Consider the following 25,585-nt stretch of genomic DNA (forward strand, 5'->3'; position numbering starts at 1 on the left):
GCAAAAAGGTAGAAAGTTTTAAGATCAATGAACTAGAATGAAACCAAATAAACAAAGAGATATAATTAAAATCAATTAAGAGAGATAGATAAAATACGAAAGATACACATCAAGGGTCTTTGCTCGAAACACGGCAATGTTTGAGGTATATTTAATATACCTCCAAGTTGACCTTTCTACCACTGCTCCACTGGTTTCATTGCACTGGGATTAATTGCACTTTCCACATTTCATTGTCGTATCCCTTGCCTGTGACTGACAGGACACACTATCCCATGACAACCTAATCACAGTGGGACCAGCCTGCTTAAACCTTTCTTGATGGATATGTATCTGTCTGCCCCATTGATCAATGTGTGTTTTGAACAAACATATGACCGACAACCAGTTACATCACACGTGTATCCCAAAGCCACAGAGGCTGGACACAGTGATTGCTATATTGCTTTTTTTGGATGTTGAAACAGAGTGGAGATACAGCTGTGAGCCGAGAGTATAGTAATGACCTTTGGATCGGCTCCTGATCAGATAGAGTGGTTCTAGTGATAGGGCCCTGTCGTATGGAGAAGCTCGGGGCCAGCTGCTTATTGGATAGTGATCCACCAGTAAGCTGAAGTGACACACAGCAGACAGGCCAGTGTTGTGGCAGTACTTGGAGGGAAGAAGGTGAAGTTGTCCTCTGACAGGTAAACACTCTTTTAAAACACTCTGGAGAGAGAAAAAATAAGAAAAGGACCTTATATTTGCTTTGTAAACACCATTTTAAAGAAAGCACCCAGTTACAGAACAATACCACTGCCTACATCCAATCTGACACCTGACCGTTTTGTTTTTTAAGAATTTGAAAGGAATAATTATGTGATTATTATGATAATTGTGTCTGTAATATATATTCTGACTGTGCATGGCCACATCTGGCTGGATCATTTGTTTTTCCCATCCTTTGAAAGGGTCTTCCAGCCTTGTGGCTTTGCAAGACTTATTACTACAAAAAAGCAGAGAACTTTGAGTTTTGAAGAGGCATACACATCACAATCTCTCTGGGTACTATTGATTTCACCCTGCTTTGCGCATCTGAAGACATATTTTAAGCCCCGCGCTGAACCAGAAAGACAGCATCATGTGGATCCTTCAAAGTGAGTCTGTGAAAAACAGCAGGAACCCAGTGACTTCTCCAGACAGTGGCGGTGCGAGGCCCTATTGAAATTCGAAGGATTATTATTCTTCTTCTACCTTCTTCTTCTTCTCCCCAAACAAATGACTTTTTGGCGGCCTAAACATCGATGAAAACGGTTGAAACTTTGCAGATACGTCAGTCCCGGTGAAAAATTTGATATTTCATGGGTGATGGAAATGGGCGTGGCAAAACAGCTCAAGAGCGCCCCCTGGAAAATTTAAAATGGCGAGACCCACCTTTCAGTTTGATGTAGGCGAACGAAATTCGGTGAGCATATATAGTTCATCGAGACACACTAAAATGTCTCTTGGAGTTATATCCAACATCCAACAGGAAGTCAGCCATTTTGCTCTTAACGTGCCATTTTTTCCTTATTTTTACCATTTCCATACCTCGTACTTTAATGAACTCCTACAGATTTCATCCCATCAACTTCATATTCGGTCAGCTTCATCTTAAGACCTTTGTGATAAAAAGTTATCCAAAAAATTTAGTTTTCACCAAACACCCTTGCCGTACATACATGATCCAATTTGTCCGATATTTCTCACGCTTCATGAAGGTTCTGTCCTGAACACATCAATGTGTATTGCCTCATACTTATAGCGCCACCTATTGGTGAAACAGGAAGTCCTCATAACTCCTACATACATTACCCGATTTGTACCAAATTGCTGACGCTTCATGAAGGTCGCATTCTAAACACATCTATGCGTCGGTATTGAGTCACACTTACAGCGCCACCTACTGGTGAAACAGGAAGTACTCATAACTCCTACATACGTTATCCGATTTACTCCAAATTGCTCATGCTTGATGAGGGTCGCATCCTGAACACATCCGTGCGTCAGCATTGAGTCATACTTATAGCGCCACCTACTGCTTACAGGAAGTCCTTATTACTCCTTCATACATTATCCAATTTACCCCAAATTGCTCATGCTTGATGAAGGTCACGTCCTGAACACATCTGTAGGTCAGTATTGAGTCATACTTATAGCGCCGCCTACAGGTCAAGCAGGAAGTAATCATAACTCCTACATACATTGTCCGATTTACACATTTCTCACGCTTCATCAAGGTACCGTCCTGAACACATCTATGCATCGGTATTGAGTCACGCTTAGAGCGCCACCTACTGGTGACAAGAAGTTTCTCTCAGTATTGGACACCGAAATAGCACCCCCTTTAACGGCGCCACACCCCGACACGCGTGGGGTGCGAGGGCCCGCTCACTGCTGCTCTCAGCCCTAGTTGGTTTCTGTTTTTTCTCATGTTTTATTCTGCTTTGCCAATAGACTGATGATACCAGGGCTTGTGTGTGCACTTCTACAACTTTGTAGTTTAGGGAACTTGAACTGGTGCTTAATGTGTTTTTAAAATAGAAACTAGCGAACTCATGTTTGTTTCTCTGTATAGTTCTCACTACAGTCTGTTTCCTGTTGATTGGACCCAACAGCGCCAGTTCACCTCACCAGTCCTGACACACTTATCACAGCCATTAAAACGCAATTGTAAACACATTGAAATGCCAAAGACCCGTGGTGAGTAACCTACCCTTTGTTCTGCTTTGATCTGTTCTGAATCTGTGTCAAAGGGGATTGAGTTCTTCCTCCGTCAATAAGCTGTCAAACAAAAACAGAGAGTGAAGTGCGACCTTTGACCTTTGCTGTCCTGTCCATCCCTGAGGTCATATCTCCCTGTCTCCGGACCAACCTGCTCCCCACCCCCACCCCCAATCAAATATCCTCTATGCATGTCAGCCAATGAGAGCCCAGTTGCGAGGGTGATGACGGGGTGTGCTGCGTTGGAGTTTAAACTTTGGACCCCAGCTCCCAGAGAGCAGACGAGACGTTTAGAGAACGGCAACAGTTCTTCACAACAAAAGAAACCCATTTTTCTTCTGGATTTGTTTGTATTCTTCCAGGGGAACTATCGTCCGGCCTACGTGACAGCACCATGGATCAGTATCAAGAACAGGTAAGCGGGCCTAGAGGCCCGGGGTTCTGGGTTGAGAGTTGGCGTTGCCTGGCTGGTGTGTTCTCTGCGTGGGTTGGCAGGGTGGATACCATATGATAGTCCGGAAGAACTAAACAAAGTCCAAGTAGGCAGAATACCCTTGTAACAAACAAGAAGATGATGAGTGTGTGTGAGGGGTGAGTGTGTGTGAGGGGTGAGTGTGTGTGAGGGGTTTGTGGAGAAGACTTAGTGGTTTAGATCACAAAAGTAGGCCTATTGTAAAATAGTGTCACAGGGCGGTACAACGCAGGGCACGGTCACCGAAGACTATTATCATGAGGTCATAAACAGACTGGGTTACGATTGGTACAGGCTCTGTGCACCAGCTCCACTACTTCCTGAAAGTAACTTGGCATCTTTATTTCCTGTCCTATATGATTGGATTAAGTGATTAATCAGGTGTGCGCTGGGTCTGCCGCACACCTGAATAATCACGTAATCCAATCATATTGGACAGGAAATAAAGATGCTAAGTGACTTTCAGGAAGTAGTGGAGCTGGTGCACAGAGCCTATTACAGACCTCCTCTATAGTTCAGTTTTGTGTGTGTGTGTGTGTGTTTGTGTGTGTGTGTGTGTGCAGGATTGTGTATCAGGTTGGGCTCCGTTCCATTTCAATTCAGGAGGCGAGTTTGATTTAAAACTCTAAGACTTTTGATGTGAGCAACTTCTATCATCAATATTTTCTGAAAAGTTATTAGGCTTTTTTATTTGGATTTATGTTTCATTTGAAAAGTTTCTTTTAGATTCTAGAATGATTTATTTGGAAAAGGAATTCACTGCACCCCTGGTGTGTGTTTGTCTGTTTCTCCCTGTCTGCATGTGTGTCTGTCTCTGTGAGTGTGTGAATGTGTGGGCTTAACACACAGAACCTTTTTCTGTGTGTGTGTGTGTGTGTGTGTGTATGTGTGTTGGTTTGTGTTCATGTGTGCTTATGTTTTTCTGTGTGTGTGTGTGTGTATGTCTTTGTGTGTGTGTGTGTATGTGTGTGTCTGTGTTTGTGTGCTTATGTTTTTCTGTGTGAGTGTGTATGTGTGCGTGTGTGTGTTTGTTTTTATGTGAGTGTGTGTGCTTTTGTTGTTCAGTATGTGTGTGATCTCAGCTGTGTAAACAGGTATGTGGTGTGATGTCACCTTTCTACGCAGGGCTGTGATGAGATGGAGCTGCTGGACCTGCTATTCGACCAGGATAACGGAATCCTGCGTCACGAAGGGATGGGGCACCATGGCAACCCTGGCTGGCCAATCACAGAGCCCAGCGTGAGTGAGAGCATGTTCTCTTTGAAGTTCATCTTCCACAGATGTGGAAATGTCTTTGTGTGTTTGGCTCCGCCTCACAACCTACTTCCCTTACATCAGTCTACAGGTCCTGACACACTCTCACACACACACACACACACACACACACACACACACACACACACACACACACACACACACACACACACACACACACATTCTTTATTTAGGTCCACATTTTAAAAATACATTGCAGGGGCCCAAATATAATTCCATTGCCGTCATGTTGTTTGGTCATTTCATGCGTGTCACATTTCATAGGTACTGTACAAGCAAGCTTCTTGGATGTACACAATACTTACATGTACATACATACTGTAGGCACCCGGCAGGGCAGAGAGAGGGGGAGCACAGCAACAGAGGTCCAGCCATTTCAGGGGTGCATGCTCAGTGATGAGGTGGAACCTACGGCCCAGGAGGTCATATCGGAAGTGACACAGGGCCCATTTGATTGCCAGGGCCTCCTTCTCGATGGTGGAGTAGGCCTTCTCGTGGGACAGCAGCTTCCGGCTGGCGAAGACCACAGGGTGCTCCTCGTTGCCCCGGTCCTGGGAAAGGACAGCCCCTAGCCCCATGTCGGAGGCATCTGTGTGGCAGAGGGCCTGCTGGAGGGTCTGGAAGGGCTGAGTAGCCTCTGGCCCCAGCTTCACCTTGTCCGGGAGCCTCTTCCGGGTCAGGTCGTGCAGGGGTGCCGCCAGGGTGGCAAAGCCCGGGATGAATTTCTGGTAGTACCCTACCAGCCCCAGAAACGACCTCACCTGGTGCTTCGTCGTCTCCTCCGGCCTCCTCCAGGCCCAGCCTACATTTTCAGGCGTTGGCGGTCAGACCTGCGCGGCGGAGGGCTCGAAGGACAGCCCGGAGATGGGCCAGGTGGACCTCCCAGGCGTCGCAGTCCACCACGATGGCGTCGAGGTAGGCCACCGCGTACTCCCGATGTGGTCTGAGAACTCGGTCCATCAGCCGTTGGAAGGTCGCGGGGGCCACATGCACTCCGAACGGCAGCACGGTGTATTGGAACTGGCCATCGGGGGTCACGAACGCCATTTTCTCCTTCGCCTGGGGAGAGAGAGGCACCTGCCAATAGCCTTTGGTTAGGTCGAGGGTGGCAATAAACCAGGCCGGGCCTAGCCGCTCGATAAGCTCGTCCACCAGGGGCATGGGGTAGGTGTTGAACAGGGATATCTCGTTAAGCTTCCTGAAGTCGTTGCAAAAAATCCAGGAGCCATCGGGTTTAGGGACTAGGACTATGGGGCTGGACCAGGGACTATGGGACTCCTCGATCACGCCTAGGTCTAACATGGCCTGTACCTCCGTTTTTATGGCTTTCCTCCGGGCCTCGGGGATGCGGTAGGACCGAAGGCGAACATATTGTCCTGGTGGTGTGTGGATCTCGTGGTGGACCAGGGTGGTGTGGCCCGGCAGGTCAGAGAAGACGTCCTGATTCTGCATCACCAACTCCTTTAGGTCCTGCACCTGGTCGGGCCCCAGTTGTTCTCCCCGAGGTACCTCTAGTGGGGTCGGGGGGGTCAGGAATGTGGTCACCACGTCCCCCGCGGGCTCGTCTGGCTCCTGGTACATTTTCAACAGGTTCACATGGTAGATTTGGGTGGGTTTCCGCCTATCTGGCTGGCGGACCCGATAGTTGACCTCCGACACCCGTTCAACCACCTCGTATGGTCCCCTCCACCGGGTCAAGAACTTGCAGTCGACCATGGGCACGAGCACCAACACCTGGTCGCCTACCTGGAACTCCCTTGGCTGGGCCCCGCGGTTGTAGGTTCGAGCCTGGCTCTGCTGGACCCGCTTGAGGTGTTCCCAGGCCTGTTTCACCCCGGGCCAGTAGAACCGGGCCAGTATCCTCTCCCGGGTTTTGTCCATCCCCAGGTGGGGTCCCAGGACGTGGTTATGCGCCATGAACAGCACCGTTGTGACAAAACACTTGGGGACAACCAGTTGTTCCACCATGACATCGTTCTGTTTAACTACACGGTACAGGAGTTTGTTCTTGGTGCAAAAGTAGAGGGGAACAAGTGGACTCACTGTGTCCAGGGGTTTTCCGTCGTGCGCCTTGACGTTACCCCAGGTGTGGTGCAGGTTTTCATCCTCCATATATATTGGTGGTATAACATCCATCACAATGATGTACAGTAAGTATACAAAATACAAAGTATGGAACACATACTTTGTATGGAGGAGTTATGTGTACACACACAAACACGCAGGCAAGGCACGCACACACACACACACACACAAACAAACATGTTTATCCAGATTTTACACCATAACAATAGTAGTCCCGCAACTGTGCTTGAACCACATCTGGTAACGTGTTTCTCCCGTCCTGTCTGCTCACTCTTTACCCTGTCAATCAAAACAAGCGGAAGAGTGTCTCACCACTCCCTCCATTAAAACCCCCCCAAACAATCACCACTATTTCTCTGCAAACATGACAGATGCTGCATCCGTCCGAACATGGAGAGGACTTCCTGAACGTACTGCTGGGGGGCAGTGACTCAGTCTCGGGGTCCCCCCTTTGGTCCCCCTCCCCCAGCGACAGCGGCATCAGCGAGGACCACCCCTCAGACCAGATGGACAGCCCCCGGCACCCCGAAAACCCCCCCCCCGACGAGTTCCGCTTCCCTGATGCCCTGCAGCGCACCGCACCCACGCCGGATGCCGACTTCTCCATTGATCTCAGTAAGAGCATGGTGTCACATCGCATACCCCTCACACAGGGCCACAGACATGCTGCCCAAAGCTCAGCTCATCCATTGTTTATACAGGTAAAACCTTTTGAGACCGGGGGGGGGGGGGGGGGGGGGGGTTTAACAATAATTACTGCACCTGCAGTGATGGAGAATGCTGATCAGAATGGTGTAAGCATGCGGGTGAATGTGTTGCGTACAGTTCAGGTGCTATCTCCGCACACTCACGGACAATAAAGAATGAATGAATGAATGAATGAATGAATGATAAAGGAAGGAAGGAAGGAAGGGAAGGAAGGAGGGAGAGAGGGAAGGATGCAGAGGCGGACTGGGACATATATTCGGCCTTTGCATTTGGCCCCTTGACTGTCCCACGTTCAGCAGGTGGGGGGGGTCTTGAGTATTTTGTTAAAGCAAATATCACACTCTCATAAGATTATCAGCACCAACTTGAAAATATGGCGGCCATTGGCGTGACACTGTGAACAATACCTTGTGTCAGCCGTCCCTAACATGCTGCTAAATTAAGTGTGAACTTTTATTAACCTCTCCAAACTAAGCTGGAATCGTTTGTGCATGAATGCTTTGGAGATTTGGAATCATACATCGACAAGATTTATAATAACATGTCTACCGAAAAACAACGCGAAAACATCAGACGATGTCGAGGATTTAAAAAAAGCCATGGACTTTAATAATGCCCTTATTGAAGTTCTCAAAGAAGACAACGCCTCACTTAGAGTGGAAGTGAGCAATCTCAGAAAAATTGACAACTGAGCTGCAACAAAAGAATCACAACATGTCAAATGACATTCTCGAAATGCAATGTAGGAGCATGAGGGATAATATCATAATCCATGGGATTCACGAAATTAATAAAGAAACTTACCAATCAACGGAGCTACTGGTGAAATCTTTTATGAAAGACAACCTGAAGATAGACCAAGAGTACCTGGCCGCAGACAAAATGGCCAACCTCCGCAAGAGGCGCCTCTGCAGTTGACAGGAAATCACGTGACCTCTGCAGTTGACAGGAAATCCATTGTTTTTTGTGAGCATGCGCAAGAGGCACCTCCACAATTGACAGGAAATCACGTGACCTATGCAGTTGACAGGAAATTGGACGTTGGTCGTGAGCATGCGCAAGAGGCACCCATCTAACGTTAGCTATCTAGCTAAGGTATCGTTAGCTAACAATTGCATTACGTTAGCTAGATGGCCAAATAGAACTCCAAGTGTATCCCATTTTTTTTGTTTAACATTCGGTAAGCCTTTACTGGCTACATTTAACAAGAATAATTTTGATAGGAACTGTGGTCCTAACACCTCAGTGAGTTTCTTGTCTTTGAAATCGAGAGTTTAACATGTTTTTGAAAGATTTTTCAAGATGCCCACCCACATCCATTGTATGACCAAAACGGTGGTAGAGAAATTATCAGACTTTCTCAAAAGTGTTAGTTGCCATAACAAATGCATGTTGCCTCTGGATAGTTTGTTGTGCTGATGTGTTGGTGTGTGCGCGTATGTCTGCAGATGGCTGGGAGTCAGGCTTCCACCCAGGCAGGCCTGGGGGTCTGGAGGGGCCCTCTGAGGTCCACAAAACCCAGCTGTCCTCTGCATTCCCCCTCACAGTGAAGGATCTCCTGCTCTCTGGTATCACTGACATGGTGGGTATTTGTTTTTCTGGCGTGTTTGTGTGCGTATGTACTGTGTGTGCGTGTGTGTGTGTCCATGTGGGTGTGTATATGTCTGTGTGCGTGTGCTTTAAGCGTGACTCAATACCGACGCATAGATGTGTTCAGGACGGTACCTTGATGAAGCATGAGAAATATGTGTAAATCGGAGAATGTATGTAGGAGTTATGATGACTTCCTGCTTGACCTGTAGGCGGCGCTATAAGTATGACTCAATATTGACCTACAGACGTGTTCAGGACACGACCTTCATCAAGCGTGAGCAATTTGGGGTAAATTGGATAATGTATGTAGGAGTTATGAGGACTTCCTGTAAGCAGTAGGTGGCGCTATAAGTATGACTCAATCCTGACGCACAGATGTGTTCAGGATGCGACCTTCATCAACCCTGCGCAATTTGGAGTAAATCGGATAACGTATGTAGGAGTTATGAGGACTTCCTGTTTCAGCAGTAGGTGGCGCTGTAAGTGTGACTCAATACCGACGCATAGATGTGTTCAGAATGCGGCCTTCATGCAGCGTCGGCAATTTGGTGCACATCGGATAATGTATGGAGGAGTTATGAGGACTTCCTGTTTCGCCAATAAGTGGCTTTAAGTATGACGCAATACTGACACAGATGTGTTCAGGACAGAACCTTCATGAAGCGTGAGACATATCGGACAAATTGGTAACCCTTTACAATTCGCTTTATTGACCTCAGCTGCCATATTGGTCAGTCTGACGTAATTAGGGGTGCGGATGCGGGAGTGCCCGTTGACTTCAATGTTAAAAGTTCACTGTAAAAACACCACTTCAAGAACCAAAATAGTCAAAATAACAGGCTGAATACACTATCGGGGTTACAAACTCATCATTACCAGACTGATTGTTTTTCACTGCCGTTGTTTTCGCGTTTGGAAATACATGGGAGTGAATGCAGCTGACGGCTAACTATGGCTCATTCACCTCCATGTATTTCCAAATGCGAAAACAAAGGCAGTGAAAAACAATCAGTCTGGTAATGATGAGTTTGTAACCCCAATTCTGGGTTTTTTTCATGTTATTATTGAATTGTGTTCTTGACGCTTTGGCAATATTGTTCACCAGACATTCATGCCAATAAAGCATATTGAATTGAATTGAGAGAGAGAGAGAGAGAGAGAGAGAGAGAGAGAGAGAGAGAGAGAGAGAGAGAGAGAGAGAGGGTTGTTCATGTTTTTTTGTGTGAATCACATGGTCTTATATTTGACTGTTTTGCAACAGTGCTGCGTTTCAACAGAAAAGTGTTGGCATGTGTGTGAGTGTGTGTCAGAGGGGAGGAGCAGGACAGTGGTACGAGGGCATGGTAACTTCGTAGAGAGCGAGTGTCCAGAGATGTGCCGGGGTCAGGCTAGCTCTGTTATGGCTGCCGTCTTAACTGAGATCAATGGAGAAGTCGGTGTCCAGCGTAGCTGCCAGTGGAGGCTCGTCCATTGAGGCATCCAGTGATGGATGGGTGGATGGAAAACTTTCAACTGAATGTTCATATTGTTGTGTTAATCGTAGGCTATAGCAACATAAGAGTGGTTGCTTTGACAGCAACCCAAATTAGCTAATCCCATAGCTGTACCATTGCTAGCTAGCCATGAGCGAACTGTTGGATACTGCATTTGCTGTGCAAGGTATTCCATTGTCTAGTTGTCAAATCTATTTGCCAACAAACTGTTTGAGAGCCAGCACACCTCAGTGTACCCTAATCAAATTTTTTTTTCATATATCACCTAACCTCTCCAGCACCTCACCAATATCAATTATTTTCTCTCTTTAGAGAAGAGTAGCCTACAATCCATTACAACAACTATTGCTTACAATGTTTTATTGTTGTTTTGGAATATTTTATCATGGATATGATAAATAAATGCTGCATGTAGTTAAAGAAAGTGTTATTCCGTTTTTCATATGCTAAAATTGACTGTAAATCCACTTTAAAGCTGATATTTCAAATAACTGACTGAGGGAAAGTGCCCCCCGGCGCCCATGGGCGGTTCGCCTCTCTTCCTCCTGTCCTCCTCAGTTTTTTGAGTCACCAGCTGCCACTGGTAGCCGCGGTGCGCTGCAGGGCATCAGGGAAGCGGAGCTCGTCGGAGCGGGGTCTCTCAGGGCGCCGTAGATGAGTGTGTGTGTGTGAGAGAGAGAGAGAGACGGAGAGAGAGAGTTGGTCTAGACTAGTTATTATGTTTTACATATCAGTGTTCTTGTGCTTCTGCCAGGCCCCTCAGCAGTGCCAGCAGTCCTATCAGGAGCTGGTTCTCAATGAGGACGAGAAGAAACTCCTAGCCAAGGAGGGGGTGACCCTGCCCAGCCAGCTGCCCCTGACCAAGGTACCCTCTTAAAGTCTCCTGCTTTAAATAAACTACACTAAACTTTATTGAACTATAGCGATATCCTGTATATACACGTCAAAATCTGCATCTTACATCTTATCTTATCTTAAATCGTACATCTTATATTAAATTGTACATAACAATAAGCTACTCTTGGCCTTTCTGTCTGTCTGTTACTCTATTCCGACTTTCCTCGGACATCGTTGGCCTGACAGCATTTATATTTGGCACGGGTCTCCGCGGGGGTCCTGAACAGACCATGACAGGGCCAGATTTTTTATTAATTTAGGATATGGACAATCCTAAATGTCCAGAAAATAGTGATCTGAGCCGGCAGCCAATAGAAATATTGCTCCGAATAGAACCCCGCCCCCAGTGTTCCAGCTGCCTACAATGGACTTAATGGCCAATTAGTGACGGCTCCAACAGGTATCAGAACTAATACTGGACATTATACACACTGTACCATGGAGCTCAAGGTTTGTAACTGACACAAGATCCCTTACACATCACTGTACCCTGTATCAGTTAGCAGGATGGCCATCATTAACTAACCCACATCACTGTACCCTATATCAGTTAACAGGATGGCCATCATTAACTGTAATGATATAAATAAATAAATAAATTTTTACATATTTGTGTATACGGTGATATTGGGTCAGCTACCAACATATTGAAGGGCGTTCCAATCTGAAGGGTGCAAAAGTACTCCCTTCAAAGCGCCCTTTGTAACAGTCGCTTTCAAAGTGAACAAGCGATGGTCACTTTTGCTCCCTTTGCTCCCACAATTCTTTGCAATGTCTCAATAATTTATCAACAAATATGGTGGATGTTGAGGCGACAGTAATTTGGCAGCATAGCTTTAAGGTTTGCGGACATTGTAGCTAAATCAGTCAGTGGAAAATATATATATTTTTAGCACATATTATTGGACTGAATGAAACACTGAAGTGTTTGGTTAAATAAAGAGTTGCTATGCTGACAGCCCTAAAAAAAACACTTTAATAAAAAACTTGACTACTGGTATAGTAGTCATTTTACAAAACGTGTGTCAGCACGTCGCAATGAGGTTAGATGGCTGTATGCACCTGGTCAAAGCTAACAGTAGGCTAGCCTATTTAATCAGGCGGCTTAGGACCAGATTTGAGAAGGATGGGGACGCGCCGGACAAAAGCACCACATTTTTTCCACAGGTTCTCTATCACCATAGCTTTCACTTTTGTGGATGATCGCTGGGCACGAACAAGCCATTAAGAAGGAATGTCTACACAGAAGACATTCAAAGAGCAAGCACTAGCTCTGGTGCACACCATCAGTGAGATGGGCAATCCATTCTTAGATGATATCCCCAAGCTTCTAATGTTGGACACACAAAATATGATGGACGAGTCTATGGTTAACACAGTCCGCACTGTGGAATCAGTGGGCAGAGATCAGTAAAACAAGTACCAACAGACAGTGATCAGAGACCGCACACATTCATGAGCCCATCAAAAAGTACTCACTGCCTCTCTTCAGATGCCCAACTCCAAAGACCAAGCAGGCAGGGCAGATTGCAATAATGAAAGATGATGTGGCCCTCTTCTCCCGATTATATATAGCCACGTAACACAGAGAGGGCGACATGAGCACCTTCTTTAAGCATGAAAACCATCCATACCCTCCCTCTCTATCTGACTGAGGGAAACTACAGCTGGGAAAGGAGTCAGATCTGCTAAATGTCTCGACACAGACGACACAACCAGAACCTCCATGTACTTTTGATGCCAAAGTATTCGACAGAGCTGCTGTGGTGTGGTTGGTCAACTACCAACATAACCACTGTTGATGAGTATGCCAACTGTGTCTTTGTTCCCCACATCATGAAACACCTGGAGACTTCCAAAATAGTTTTTTCTTTTAGATATTTTTTTTAGGGTTTTTCAGCTTATTTTTAATGGGACAGGACAGTTTAGAGAGACAGGAAACGTGGGAGAGAGAGAGGGGAGGACATGCGGCACAGGACCCGAGCCGGGAATCGAACCCTGGTCCGCCACGCGAAGGTCTAGCCTTCATATGGGACGCGCCTTACCCGGTGAGCTACCGGGGCGCCCCAGACTTCCAAAAGAGTTGATGTGGTCTGGGATACTTACATCACCAGCAGCATAAAAGAGTCAACAAGAGAGAAGCGAGGCAAAAGGATACGACGGAGAGTAGTTGGTCAGAACAAGCTGCCGGGGAATTGGACAGACTTCCTGCGTGACCCTCTGAATAAGCAGGAACTCCTACCTGCTTGGTACGCACCGTGGATACAGATGTTGTTGTTGTACTAATTGGCAAGTTCCATGCCCTGCTCAACAAATATCCATCTGCAGACATCTGGGTTGCTTTTGGCACTGGCGAGAGCTATATGTATCTTCATATAAATACCATCTGCCGTGCTGTGGGCGAAGACAAGTCTACAGCGCTTCCCATCTTCCACTGTTACACAGGATGTGACACAACCAAACAAAATATAACGACAACAACAACAATGACAACAATTAGACGGCTTGCTTGCGTTTGCTGCTTTCTCTGAGTATTCGTTTGGTCTAGGCAATTGATAATGTCACAACGGTAGATTTGGGTGGAGGGACTACTGCCTCCTGTAGCTGCTGGTCAGCAACACACGGTCATAGTTACTGAGCAACCGAGAATGCGTTTCGCTGCCAGCCCCCCCACCCCCAAAAAGAGTCAGTCCCCTGGGGTTTGGGGGGGGGGGGGTCTGAGCGTGTTTGACCTGGGGGGGTTCTGTTCTGTTCCCACAGTATGAGGAGAGGATCCTGAAGAAGATCCGCAGAAAGATCCGGAACAAGCAGTCTGCCCAGGAGAGCAGGAAGAAGAAGAAGGAGTACATTGATGGGCTGGAGAGCAGGTATAGGAAGAGAGGAGGAGGAGGAGGGGAGGAGAAGGAGGAGAGGAAGAGGAGAGGAGCGGGGGTATAGAGAATGAGAGAATGGGTGGGGGAGAGGGGCTCCATATGACCACACCAGGAGAGGGGGAGAGAGAGAGAGAGAGAGAAGAGGAGAGGGGAAGGGAGGAGAAGAGGAGACCGTACGGTAGGTGGAGGAGAGGAGAGGACGGGGAGAGAGAGAGAAGAGAGAGATAGAGAGAGAGAGAGAGAGAGAGGGTTATAGAAAGAACAAAAGAGAAGGAGGGGTAGAGGAGAGAGAAACAGAAGGAGAGATAGACGGTGACGGAGATGGAGGAAGGTAATACATGTTGTCCTCTCCTGCAGGATGGCGGCCTGTAACGCCCACAACCAGGAGCTGCAGAGGAAGGTGTTCCAGCTGGAGAAGAGCAACACGTAGGGAGACCGTCCTCCTCTGCTCTCTCTCTCTCTCCTCCTCTGCCCTCTCTCTCTCCTCCTCTGCTCTCTCTCTCTCCTCCTCTGCTCTCTCTCTCTCATCACACCATCTCTCATGTCTCAATGCACCGGATGCTAGCAATTACCTGCTGACCCTATACCTGTTCCTGCCTCCTGTGTCCCCTGAACCTTACCTCCCTCCCTACCTCCTCCTCCCGCCCCCTCTCCTCCCTCCCTACCTCCTCCCGCCACCTCTCCTCCCTCCCTACCTCCTCCTCCCGCCACCTCTCCTATCTACCTCCCTCACACACTCCCCCCTCTTCCGTTCCATTTTGTTCCCACCTGTCCCTCCCTCTCCCTTCCTCCTCCCTTCTCCCTCCCCCTCTCCTCCCCCCTTTCCTCCTCCCTCCCTCTCTCCATCCTTCCTCCCCCCTCGTCCTCCCCCCTCCTCCTCCTCTCCCTGCTCCCTCTCTCCTCCTTTCCGTTCCATTTTCTTCCCACCTACCCCCCCACCTGTCTCTCCCTCTCCTTTCCTCCCTCCCTTCTCCCTCCCCCTCTCCTCCCCCCTTTCCTCCTTCCTCCCTCCCTACTGCTCCTCTCCCTCCCTGCTCCCTCTCCCTCCTTCCTCCCCCCTCGTCCTCCCCCTCTCCCTCCCTGCTCCCCCTCTCCCTCCCTCCTCCTCCCCCCTCCTCCTCCTTCTCTCCCTCCCTGCTCCCTCTCTCCCTCCCTCCTCCTCCTTCTCTCCCTCCCTGCTCCCTCTCCCTCCCTGCTCCCTCTCTCCTCCCTCCTCATCCCACCCCCTCCTCCTCCTCTCCCTCCCTGCTCCCTCTCTCCCTCCCTCCTCCTCCCCCCTCCTCCTCCTTCTCTCCCTCCCTGCTCCCTCTCCCTCCCTGCTCCCTCTCTCCTCCCTCCTGCAGGTCTCTCTTGGAGCAGCTGCGCAGACTGCAGTCCCTGGTGATGGGAGGCTCCAATAAACCGGCCCAGACCGGAACCTGCGTCCTGGTAAGACCTCTCTGACAGACAGGGGGACAGACAGGGGGACAGACAGGGGGACAGACAGGGGGACAGACAGGGGGACAGGCATGGGGACAGACCGCGGGACAGGAAGACAGGGGGACAGGAAGACAGGCAGGCATGCAGACAGACAGGGGGACAGGAAGACAGGGGGACAGCAAGACAGGCAGGCAGACAGACAGACGGACAGGAAGACAGGGGGACAGGAAGACAGGCAGGCATGCAGACAGACAGGGGGACAGGAAGACAGGGGGACAGCAAGACAGGCAGGCAGACAGACAGACGGACAGGAAGACAGGGGGACAGGAAGACAGGCAGGCATGCAGACAGACAGGGGGACAGGAAGACAGGGGGACAGCAAGACAGGCAGGCAGACAGACAGACGGACAGGAAGACAGGGGGACAGGAAGACAGGCAGGCATGCAGACAGGGGGACAGACAGGGGGACAGGAAGATGGGCAGGCAGCAAGACAGGGGGACAGGAAGACAGGCAGGCAGCAAGACAGGGGGACAGGAAGACAGGCAGACAGACAGACAGGGGGACAGGAAGACAGGCAGGCAGACAGGGGGACAGGAAGACAGGCAGGCAGCAAGACAGGGGGACAGATAGATCCAAAAAGATGATTAATTGGCAGAATATCTCTACTGTCAGAGATAGAAAGCAGAGACAGATCCGAACCAAGTACAGGCTCAGTGACCACAAAATCAAAAAAGAACTACACAAAAAATAGAAATGAAAACAGAACACACACACACACACACACATAAAGCCAGTTAATTGAATTGAACTGGAAATTGGCAGAGTAGACAGAAAGATGGGTGGGTAGACAGACAGACAAGCAGGCAGACAGACAGACACAGGTAGATTTACAATGGGAGAGTCGTGCTTTATTGCCAAAGTATCTATATTATAATAACAGAATAGTAATAAGTCATCACCAAAATCGCAAAATCTGTAAATATCCACTGTCACTTCAAAATCAACAACAAACTAGGGCTGTGAGCAGCAGTGAGCCACCAAAAAGGCATTTGTTTGGGGAGAAGAAGGAGAATAATAATCCTTACAATGTCAATAGGGCCTCGCACCGCCAGTGCTCGGGCCCTAAAAATACTAGAATTGAACAAAAACCTATTTAGAACAACAAACAAACCAAACAGCAAATAAACAGACAAACAAACAAACAAACAAACCGACAAACAGGTAAGCAAATAAGCAAATAGACAAGTGCAAATAATCATAATAATCAAAGTGAAATGAAAAGAAAATGAAACGTGGAACAGTTAATCAGTGAGTATTACGTTTCCCACATTTATGCCAGACAGTCTCTGTACCCCTAATCAGAGTCAGGGGGATGAGACAGAACCAGACGACTGCTCCTCTGTACAACCTGCACACACACAACAACAGCACCTCCACCAACCATGTCTACATGCTGAACATAAGAATGAGGACCCCAATACATAAATAAAGATCATGTTTGTCTAGTGAAAGAAAGAGAGAAATAGAACACACACACACACACACACACACAGTCACTCACACACTCACTCACACACACACACAGTCACTCACACACACACACACACACACACACACACACACACACACACACACACACACACACACCAATACACCATGTCAGAGGGGTTGTTCATGATGTTGCACTGCTTACCTGTTTTATTTAAATTTTATTATATTTCTTGTTATATTCTATGCCCTTTTTGTCTTTTATCACGCAAAGTTGAGTCGGCTCTGCGCCAATGATTTTCATAAATGATAATGAAGTTGCATTGTTATTGAGTATATGACACTAAACTTGAAACTTGAAACATGAAAAACACCACCAACAACAAATATACAGCGATACCGGGAGCTCGGCGTCAAGCGTAACGAGTTCATCAAAGGCAACACATGAGAATGTCAAGGAAAATACAATAGGCTCTGTGCACCAGCTCCACTACTTCCTGAAAGTCACTTGGCATCTTTATTTCCTGTCCAATATGATTGGATTAAGTGATTAATCAGGTGTGCACTGGGTCTGCCGCACACCTGATTAATCACTTAATCCAATCATATAGGACAGGAAATAAAGATGCCAAGTGACTTTCAGGAAGTAGTGGAGCTGGTGAACAGAGCCTATTAGTAAAAGGAAAGAAGATTCTGCGCACTGCTGATAGCTTGCAAAAAAAAGACAGTGTTTCCATTCATTAGTGTTTTCATCCGTTAGGATCTTCCTTAGGTCGAAACATCGTCGCTTAGGACCCTTTCACACCTACGTTGTTTAGTCCGGACTTTCAGACTTTACAGTTTGATCCGAACCAAATTGTCAGGTGTGAACCCTCCTGGACCACGGTGCGCGGGTCAAAGACTGTCTTTGGTCCGACCTCAAGAGGCGGTTTCGGCTCGAACCAAGGTTCGCTGCTGCCTAATGTGAAATCAAAGGTTTGCACTTTCGGATCAAACAGACGCGCGTGCATCCACAAACCAATCAGTGTCAAGTATAGGGAGACGCACCCCCATGCAAGCGATGACGACATAATGTAGGTCTGCCACCAAAAATCCTTTGGTCCGCTGGTGTGAAAGCGAAAGTTATGGAACTAATCAATAAAAAATAACAAATGTGAAAGCGGCGAACGGGATTCTGGTTCGGACCTTGGTCTAGACCTTTAGGTGTGAAAGCGCCATTAGTCAAGTAAGTTCTATTTTGCAAGCTGTCAGCAGTGTCCAGGACCTTCTCTCCTTTTACTCAGTCACTGCTCTCCTATGCATCTGCTACCCAAGGCAATTGGCCCAAGAGTGCAGAAGGTATTTTTCATATTTTCAAGGAAACGTTTTACTAGTAAATGAGTTATGAAACACCTCACCTACCCAGTCTTGCTGAAGTTCGTCTGCCTCTTAACCCTCCATGTGTGTCTCCTGAATCAAGGCTTTATCTGCATTGTTACATTTTAAATAGCTCAACCACTTCCAAACATTCATGCTGTTTGTTAACTGCACGTTTGCACTTTCTAGCATTTCGCATTTTGGACACATTTACCTTGTCCACATTTTCCAGCATTTGTTCTTCAACATTTGTTCTTCAAGTTCCTCCTCAAAGGAATATTGCACCTCTGGTAAAGACCGAAATATTTAGTGAGGTGTCCTGGAAAAGGAAGATGATAAACTCAATTGAGAATGCGAAGTGACCGCTCTGGCAGCCAAGTCAAGAGTTACACTTCATTTCAAATTCAATGACAATTTCCATTCATTTCCAATATCCATGAATACACTCCAATAGTAGATTACCTTCCTTATTCAGGTTCTTTGAGTTTGCATATTGGTTAGAGCACTAGCACTACAATCTTACATACATACCACTTCCAATGCGTTTTCTCTTTAGTTTGCTCCCTCCAGTGAGCATGGCATGGCTTGGCTGAATCTGTATTCCAATGCTTTCCAAGAGTTCACTTTCCAATGCTATTAGTTCTCCAAAGATCCAAAGCCAGTCCAATCCAAAGCTAGTCTTTTGACTTAATGTGGTGGCTATTTTCAAAGTTCATTTTGAAGTTCAGGTACAAAGTCATAGCCACTGTGGAGGCCGAATGGGGGATTTGTCCTGACGCACAAAAAGAAAAAAGAGTCCAATGTGCAGAGGAGTAGTTTCAAAGTAAATTGATGGTTTATTCCAGTCTCAAGGTTTTACATATAATATAGGAAAATAAAATAGTCAAAGCTTAAATAAAAGGCTTGCAAACAAAGGCTCTTTGTGTGTGTGGTCAAAAGACTGCATGCTCCCATTACAGCCACGCCTAGATGACTCCATCTCTGGCTTAATAGGGTCCTCCAGCCTACACAGGGGGCAAAAGCTCACAAAACAATTAGTGCACACACATGAATCATAAATGTAAAGAAGCACAAATTGACATTGACATTGAAACCTTTATTTATACTCATGTGAGCTCTGAGGTGAGGCCACCTCATTTGCTGAGCATCATAACTCATACATACAACATAAATCATAGTTTTGGCTCCTACAGTATGCATGAGGTAGAAGGAGGAACAAATACATGAGTCTGTCAGCACAACTGCCTGGAGCATGAATTAAAACTTTAAAAGCACAATGGGTATGCAATATTTTTTTAAATTCTGCATCACCCTGGGGAAGTTACACCAAGGACAAGTCTAAATAGTTTCCACAAAATGTTAAAGGCACCACGAGGGGAAAACAAAATAAAACCAAAGACTAAACAATAAAACTCAAGTGGAGAACAAACGACTTATGCCGCGTTCCAGATAGGATTTTGAGCCCGTAAGTTACGACTTCAAGTCACGACTCACGACTTCATAGCGTTCCAGGCAAACTGTCTGAATGCGTGGCATTCTGAAAAATGTAAACAAGCCGATATGATAAAAGCTTGAGATTTGGCACATTGTCAGAGCTGGCAAGCTAAACATTGTATGCCTAATTTCGCTTTGCTAAGAAATCGTACGTTACATTTTATTTATTGACATCAAATGCAGCACCACAAGTCACATGAAAAGGCTCAGTGCTGTCATTGATCAATATCTTTCTGGGGCTGGGTGCAAGAGCGTCGCGAAAAACATTTTGGGTCAAACGTGGCGTACACAAGGTAGTTGCGTCGGTCTGAGGTCGCGCGCTTTCACACCATAACTGGTGCGCACAAGAATTCGGTTTAAGCCGCTCCGAGACCACCCCTTCTGGAGGGTCTCGGTGCGGCTGTTTTGGTGCGCACCTGAGTGCGATTGCTGTGTTCACACAGGCCTAAACGAAGCGCTCTCGGGCCCAAAGCTCATTTGGTGCACACTAACTAGTGTCTTTGTGAATACACCCTAAGTAGTAATTCTGAGAAGTTTGATAAATACGGCCCCTGGACTGGAGCTACATGTAAGCTGTGTTCGGAATCGCTCCCTATTCACTATATAGTGCACTATATAGGGCATCAGCCATTTTGTTTGTAGTGTCCGAATTCTCCATGGAATTTTCGTTCCCTATATAGTCCACTATTTATTACCCACAATTCACCTTGATTTGCAGGGAACAGTGCATGTGCCCTACATTTTCTCCGTTCCCTAGGTAGTTCACTACATGGTGAACCCTATATAGGGAATAGGGAGTGAGGGAACGAGGGAGCGATTCCGAACACAGCTAACAAGACTAACAAGACAGGTGGAAACCAATCAAACAATCAGTGGCACAGGTGTCCTCTCAATCAGTCAATTAAGCCAGTTGTAGTCCTAGGATCCGCTATTGGGGAGGCGTTGCCAACAACAACATCTCTGATTGGTGGAGACATTGCTGTTGCACTATAGGATTGTGGGTAGTGTATTTTTCCTGTATGATCAGCAGTAGTTTGAGGGGACAAAATGAGGACAGACTTCAAAACACTGTCAAAAATTCAGTTTTTTAGATAAAATTTACATTCAGTGGTGGTTGCAAAGTGGTAGTACTGTATGAGTAAGGCTGATTTGATATGATTATTTAAAGCTTTAAACTTTAGACTGTTGCTGTAGCGCCACCATCAGGACTATTGGCCCACAATGCCAGTTCAGGACTTTTGGCATAGGACTGGATGTATGTGGAAAGTCTGGTGATTTTTCATGCATGGGAAGTTAGACTTCCTAGGGAAATATATATATATATATATATATATATATATATATATATATATTGGGAAATACAAGAGGGACTGGCAGCTGAGGCCCCTAATAAATCTACCAATAACTATAGGGGACCTCGCACTTCATGTTTGGCCCCCTTAATAACAAATTACATAACCCTAGGGTGCAATTACATAACATAACGTTCAGTGCTTGGTCCCCTAATAACACACACTGTCTACAAGCTGATAATGAGAGTGAGGACTCAAATACAAATTGATAAATCAAGATTCTAATGACTAGAGAGAGAAAGAGAGATGAGAGAGAGAGACAGGCCTTTTCCTCTGGGAAGCACTCAGAATAAACTCACCTGAACATCCTCCTGAATCACACACACACACCCACACACACACACACACACACACACCGTGGAGCGGAGGGGGTTCCCCCAGGGTCTACCTGCCGTGTCTGGTAGTCGGTGTGAAGGAGGCTATTATCACCTCTCCCTCTCTGCCAGGTGCTGCTGCTGTCCTTCTCGCTGCTGCTCTTCCCCAGCCTCAGGCCCTTCTCTGACAGCAAGGTCAGCCAGGGGGAGGACTACAGCCCGGTCAGGGGTGAGTCTGTCTGTCTGTCTGCCACCCCTCCCTCGTCCTCCCAGTACTCCTTATAGTTCTCTACCCCCCCTCCCACCGCCTTCAACTTCCACACCCACGGCTCTCCCTCTCTCCTCCCCCTCCTATCCCCCCCATCCCCCCCATCCCCTCACCTCGAGGTCTCTCCCTCTCCTCCCCACCCCCCTCTCCTCCTCACCCAGCGCTCTCTCCCTCTCCTCCCCCTCCTATCCCCCCCATCCCCTCACCTCGAGGTCTCTCCCTCTCCTCCCCCTCCCCCTCTCCTCCTCACCCAGCGCTCTCTCCCTCTCTCCTCCCCCTCCTATCCCCCCCATCCCCTCACCTCGAGGTCTCTCCTTCTCCTCCCCACCCAGAGCTCTCTCCCTCTCTCCTCCCCCTCCTACCCGCCCTCCCACCGCCTCACCTTCCACACCCACGGCTCTCCCTCTCTCCTCCCCCTCCTATCCCCCCCATCCCCTCACCTCGAGGTCTCTCCCTCTCCTCCCTCTCCTCCCCACCCCCCTCTCCTCCTCACCCAGCGCTCTCTCCCTCTCCTCCCCCTCCCCGCCACACACACACCTACACATCAAACACCACACGCACACACACATACACACACACATCAAACACACACAAACACCACACACACATACACACACACATCAAACACACACAAACACCACACACTCGGCCTAGAAACACCTCGCCTGCAGAGCGAGCATCTTCACAGCATGGTCGGGTTCTATTCTCTTCACAGATCAAACCTGGCAACCTCGGCTTGTGTTAGGAACCTGGGGCCTCATTTATAAACACAGAGCAAACCTGGCAACCTCGGCTTGTGTTAGGAACCTGGGGCCTCATTTATAAACACAGAGCAAACCTGGCAACCTCGGCTTGTGTTAGGAACCTGGGGCCTCATTTATAAACACAGAGCAAACCTGGCAACCTCGGCTTGTGTTAGGAACCTGCGGCCTCATTTATAAACGTTGCGTAAGTACAAAAGCGTGCGTAACCCATGCTGAGCAACTTTCTACGCAACTTTCGGTATTTATAAAAAACGAGCTTAACGATAAGGTGGCGGAAGGTGTGCGTAACTCTACGCCCACTCCGACCCTCCTGTAACTACGATAAGCATGTTTCTGGAGAAAGGGGAAAACGCGACTCCGATGGCAGAGGGATGAAACTCGGGAAAGTCTGCGAAACGCATGACATATTGAATAATAAACACTATAAGCATGATTATCAGTTTGGATATCAGCAGCCAACTAATAAGGCCTACCGCACTAAACGAATGCCAATATAGCCTGCATGATAATTATATATAATCTAATTGGGACCACTCAGTCGTGCACATATGAAATCATCGTTCCGAAAAGAACCTTTTGGCGCGTCTCATTGACCAATACCTCCACCTCACACTCAGTAAAATTTCTCTTTCTCTTTCTGCCTTTTGCACTCAGCTGCATTCTCGTTGCATATGTTTTAGGGGCGTATCACTGACCATTTATAGGCAATTGTGGGCGTGATCAGAACGCGCGCGTGAGCCAAGTTAAGTGTTGATTGTGATTTATAAAGGGCAGCTGGCGTTGGCGTGGCCTAAGTGAACATGGGTTGTGATACGCAGCGTTTTATAAATCGGAGATTTTTTCTGCGTATATTTTCGTACTTACTTAGCTAAGCAAACTTAGTTACGTGGATTCTACGCAACGTTTATAAATGCGGCCCCTGTTCATTAAAACCTACAAATCACACCAGCCTTCCGAAATGTCAAGCAGGTGTTTCAAGCAGGGGGGGGGGGCGTAATATATGATCATAATCTGTCTGACAGCTGCTCGAGTGCGATCGACTAAGGATACGACGCCAGATAATGAAGGATAATGATAACGATGGCGCATGAACAACCAGTTCCTGATTGTCAGCAGCCAGAGACCACGTTGGACATCTGCTGACAACTCAAAGTTTCTTCTATAACACACACACACACACACAAACACACATACACACACACACACACACACACACACACACAAGGACACAGCTCTGGTCTTGAACCAGAACTGTCATCTGGTTCCAGACCTGTCAAGCCCAGTGTCACTCATGCGTGGTTGAGTCTGGTAAACACGGCGCTGTTCTTCTCACATCTGCTGTCGCCTCATTCTGTCCACCACTCTACCTCTACTCCTGTCTCCTCCCTTCTTCCTCTCCTCCTCCTCTCAACCACTCTCTCTCTCCTCCTGTTGTGGCTGCAGCTGCTGTTTCTTTGTTACTCTAGTTGTACTGGGTTATCGTTGAAGGATGTCCTTGACAATGTTTTTAATCTATTATGTCATCATCTATGGTTTCTCTATGGTCAAATAAACTAAACAAAAAAATCATGTCCCCTCCTCCCCTTTACCCTTCTACTTCTCCTCCCGTACCCTCCTCTCTCCTCCCGCCCCCTCCTCTCCCCTCCCGTCCCCTCCTCCTCTCCCCTCTCCTCCCATCCTCTCCCCTCTCCTCCCATCCCCTCCTTCTCTCCTCCCACCCCCTCCTCTCCACCCTCCTCTCCCCTTTCCTCCCATCCCCTCCTCCTCTCCTCCCATCCCCTCCTCCTCCCTCCTCTCCCCTCTCCTCCCATCCCCTCCTCCTCTCCTCTCCCGTCTCCTCCCATCCCCTCCTCCCTCCTCTGCCCTCTCCTCCTATTCCCTCCTCCCCTCCTCTCCCCTCCTCTCCCCTCCTCTCCTCCCACCCCCTCCTCTCCACCCTCCTCTCCCCTCTCCTCCCATCCCCTCCTCCCTCCTCTCCTCTCCTCCCATCCCCTCCTCCTCTCCTCCCTTCTCTGCCCTCCTCCCTCCTCTCCCCTCCTCCTCTCCTCTCCTCCCTCCTCTCCTCCTATTCCCTCCTCCTCCTCCCCTCAGTTCAGTCCCGTTCCCTCCACAACCTGCAGGCCTCCAGAGTGCTCCGTGTCATCGACAGCCCTTACATCGCCCCTGACGATGAGTCAGACGCCTTCCTCCGCCGTTTCCCAGGTGACAGGGGTGTGGACGAGATGACCGCTCTGCTGGGAAAGATGGGCGTGGCAGGGGGGCGGAGCCTGGCCGACATGGAGCCCCTCCCTCTGAACGGCAGCCAGGAGCACGAGCAAGGGCATTATCATGGCGACCCCATCACTGGTCACATAGCAACCGTCACCTTGGATCCCCGCCGTAGGCCAGCCCTGCGTCCGCATGCCGATGACATGTGAGGGAGGGGCAAGAGAAGAGAGGGAGGGAGGAGAGGAGGAGGAGGAAAGAGGGGCAGGGAGGGAGGAGGAGGAGATAGGGAGGGAGAAGGAGGAGGAGGTGAAGCATCTCTGCTTCAGAGGAAGCAAAGATGGCTCCTGTCTAAGAGAGAACGGAGGACAGAAAACAGGTTTTCATCGTATTAGACTGTGTGTGTGTGTGTGTGTATTTTCATTATATTAGACATATGTGCCTTGTTTCATTCTTTGTATGTTTTATACTGTTTCACTGACTTGATCATGCATTCATTTTGAACTATAAGATTACTGAAATCTAAAGTCTAAATCTTTGGCATTGTTTACGATATTGTCAATGACCCCCCCACCCCTTCTTACATGGATCAAGCAGCCGCCTGTCTTAAGTGTGCATGTATACGGTAGACTTGTATATCCAAGACTGCTAAGTATGGGGTATGAAGGTGTGCACAATTATGAAGTTTATACATACTATAGGGCAACTGAAACTTGAATGTGTCTTCCTAATGCCCTGGAGTAGATGTTCTAGAAATTAACAATCTAGGTTCACTGCCTGAAATAA

The 25,585-nt window shown here is 47.8% G+C and overlaps 1 protein-coding gene across 1 annotated transcript; it reads left to right on the plus strand.

The window, feature by feature from the left end:
* Positions 1–667: 667 nt before the first annotated feature.
* On the plus strand, positions 668–25,585 carry LOC311326285 (cyclic AMP-responsive element-binding protein 3-like protein 3-A). Its single transcript, XM_084459158.1, has 11 exons — positions 668–686; positions 3,105–3,157; positions 4,340–4,453; positions 6,946–7,189; positions 8,731–8,864; positions 11,123–11,233; positions 14,026–14,132; positions 14,496–14,564; positions 15,482–15,566; positions 21,695–21,791; positions 24,686–25,585. Exons 2-11 carry the CDS (start codon positions 3,137–3,139, stop codon positions 25,009–25,011), a joined length of 1,308 nt encoding a protein of 435 aa, XP_084315284.1. The 5' UTR covers positions 668–686; positions 3,105–3,136; the 3' UTR covers positions 25,012–25,585.

Source organism: Borostomias antarcticus, assembly GCF_949987555.1.
Source record: "Borostomias antarcticus genome assembly, chromosome: 26".
In the NCBI taxonomy this organism is placed as follows: domain Eukaryota; kingdom Metazoa; phylum Chordata; class Actinopteri; order Stomiiformes; family Stomiidae; genus Borostomias; species Borostomias antarcticus.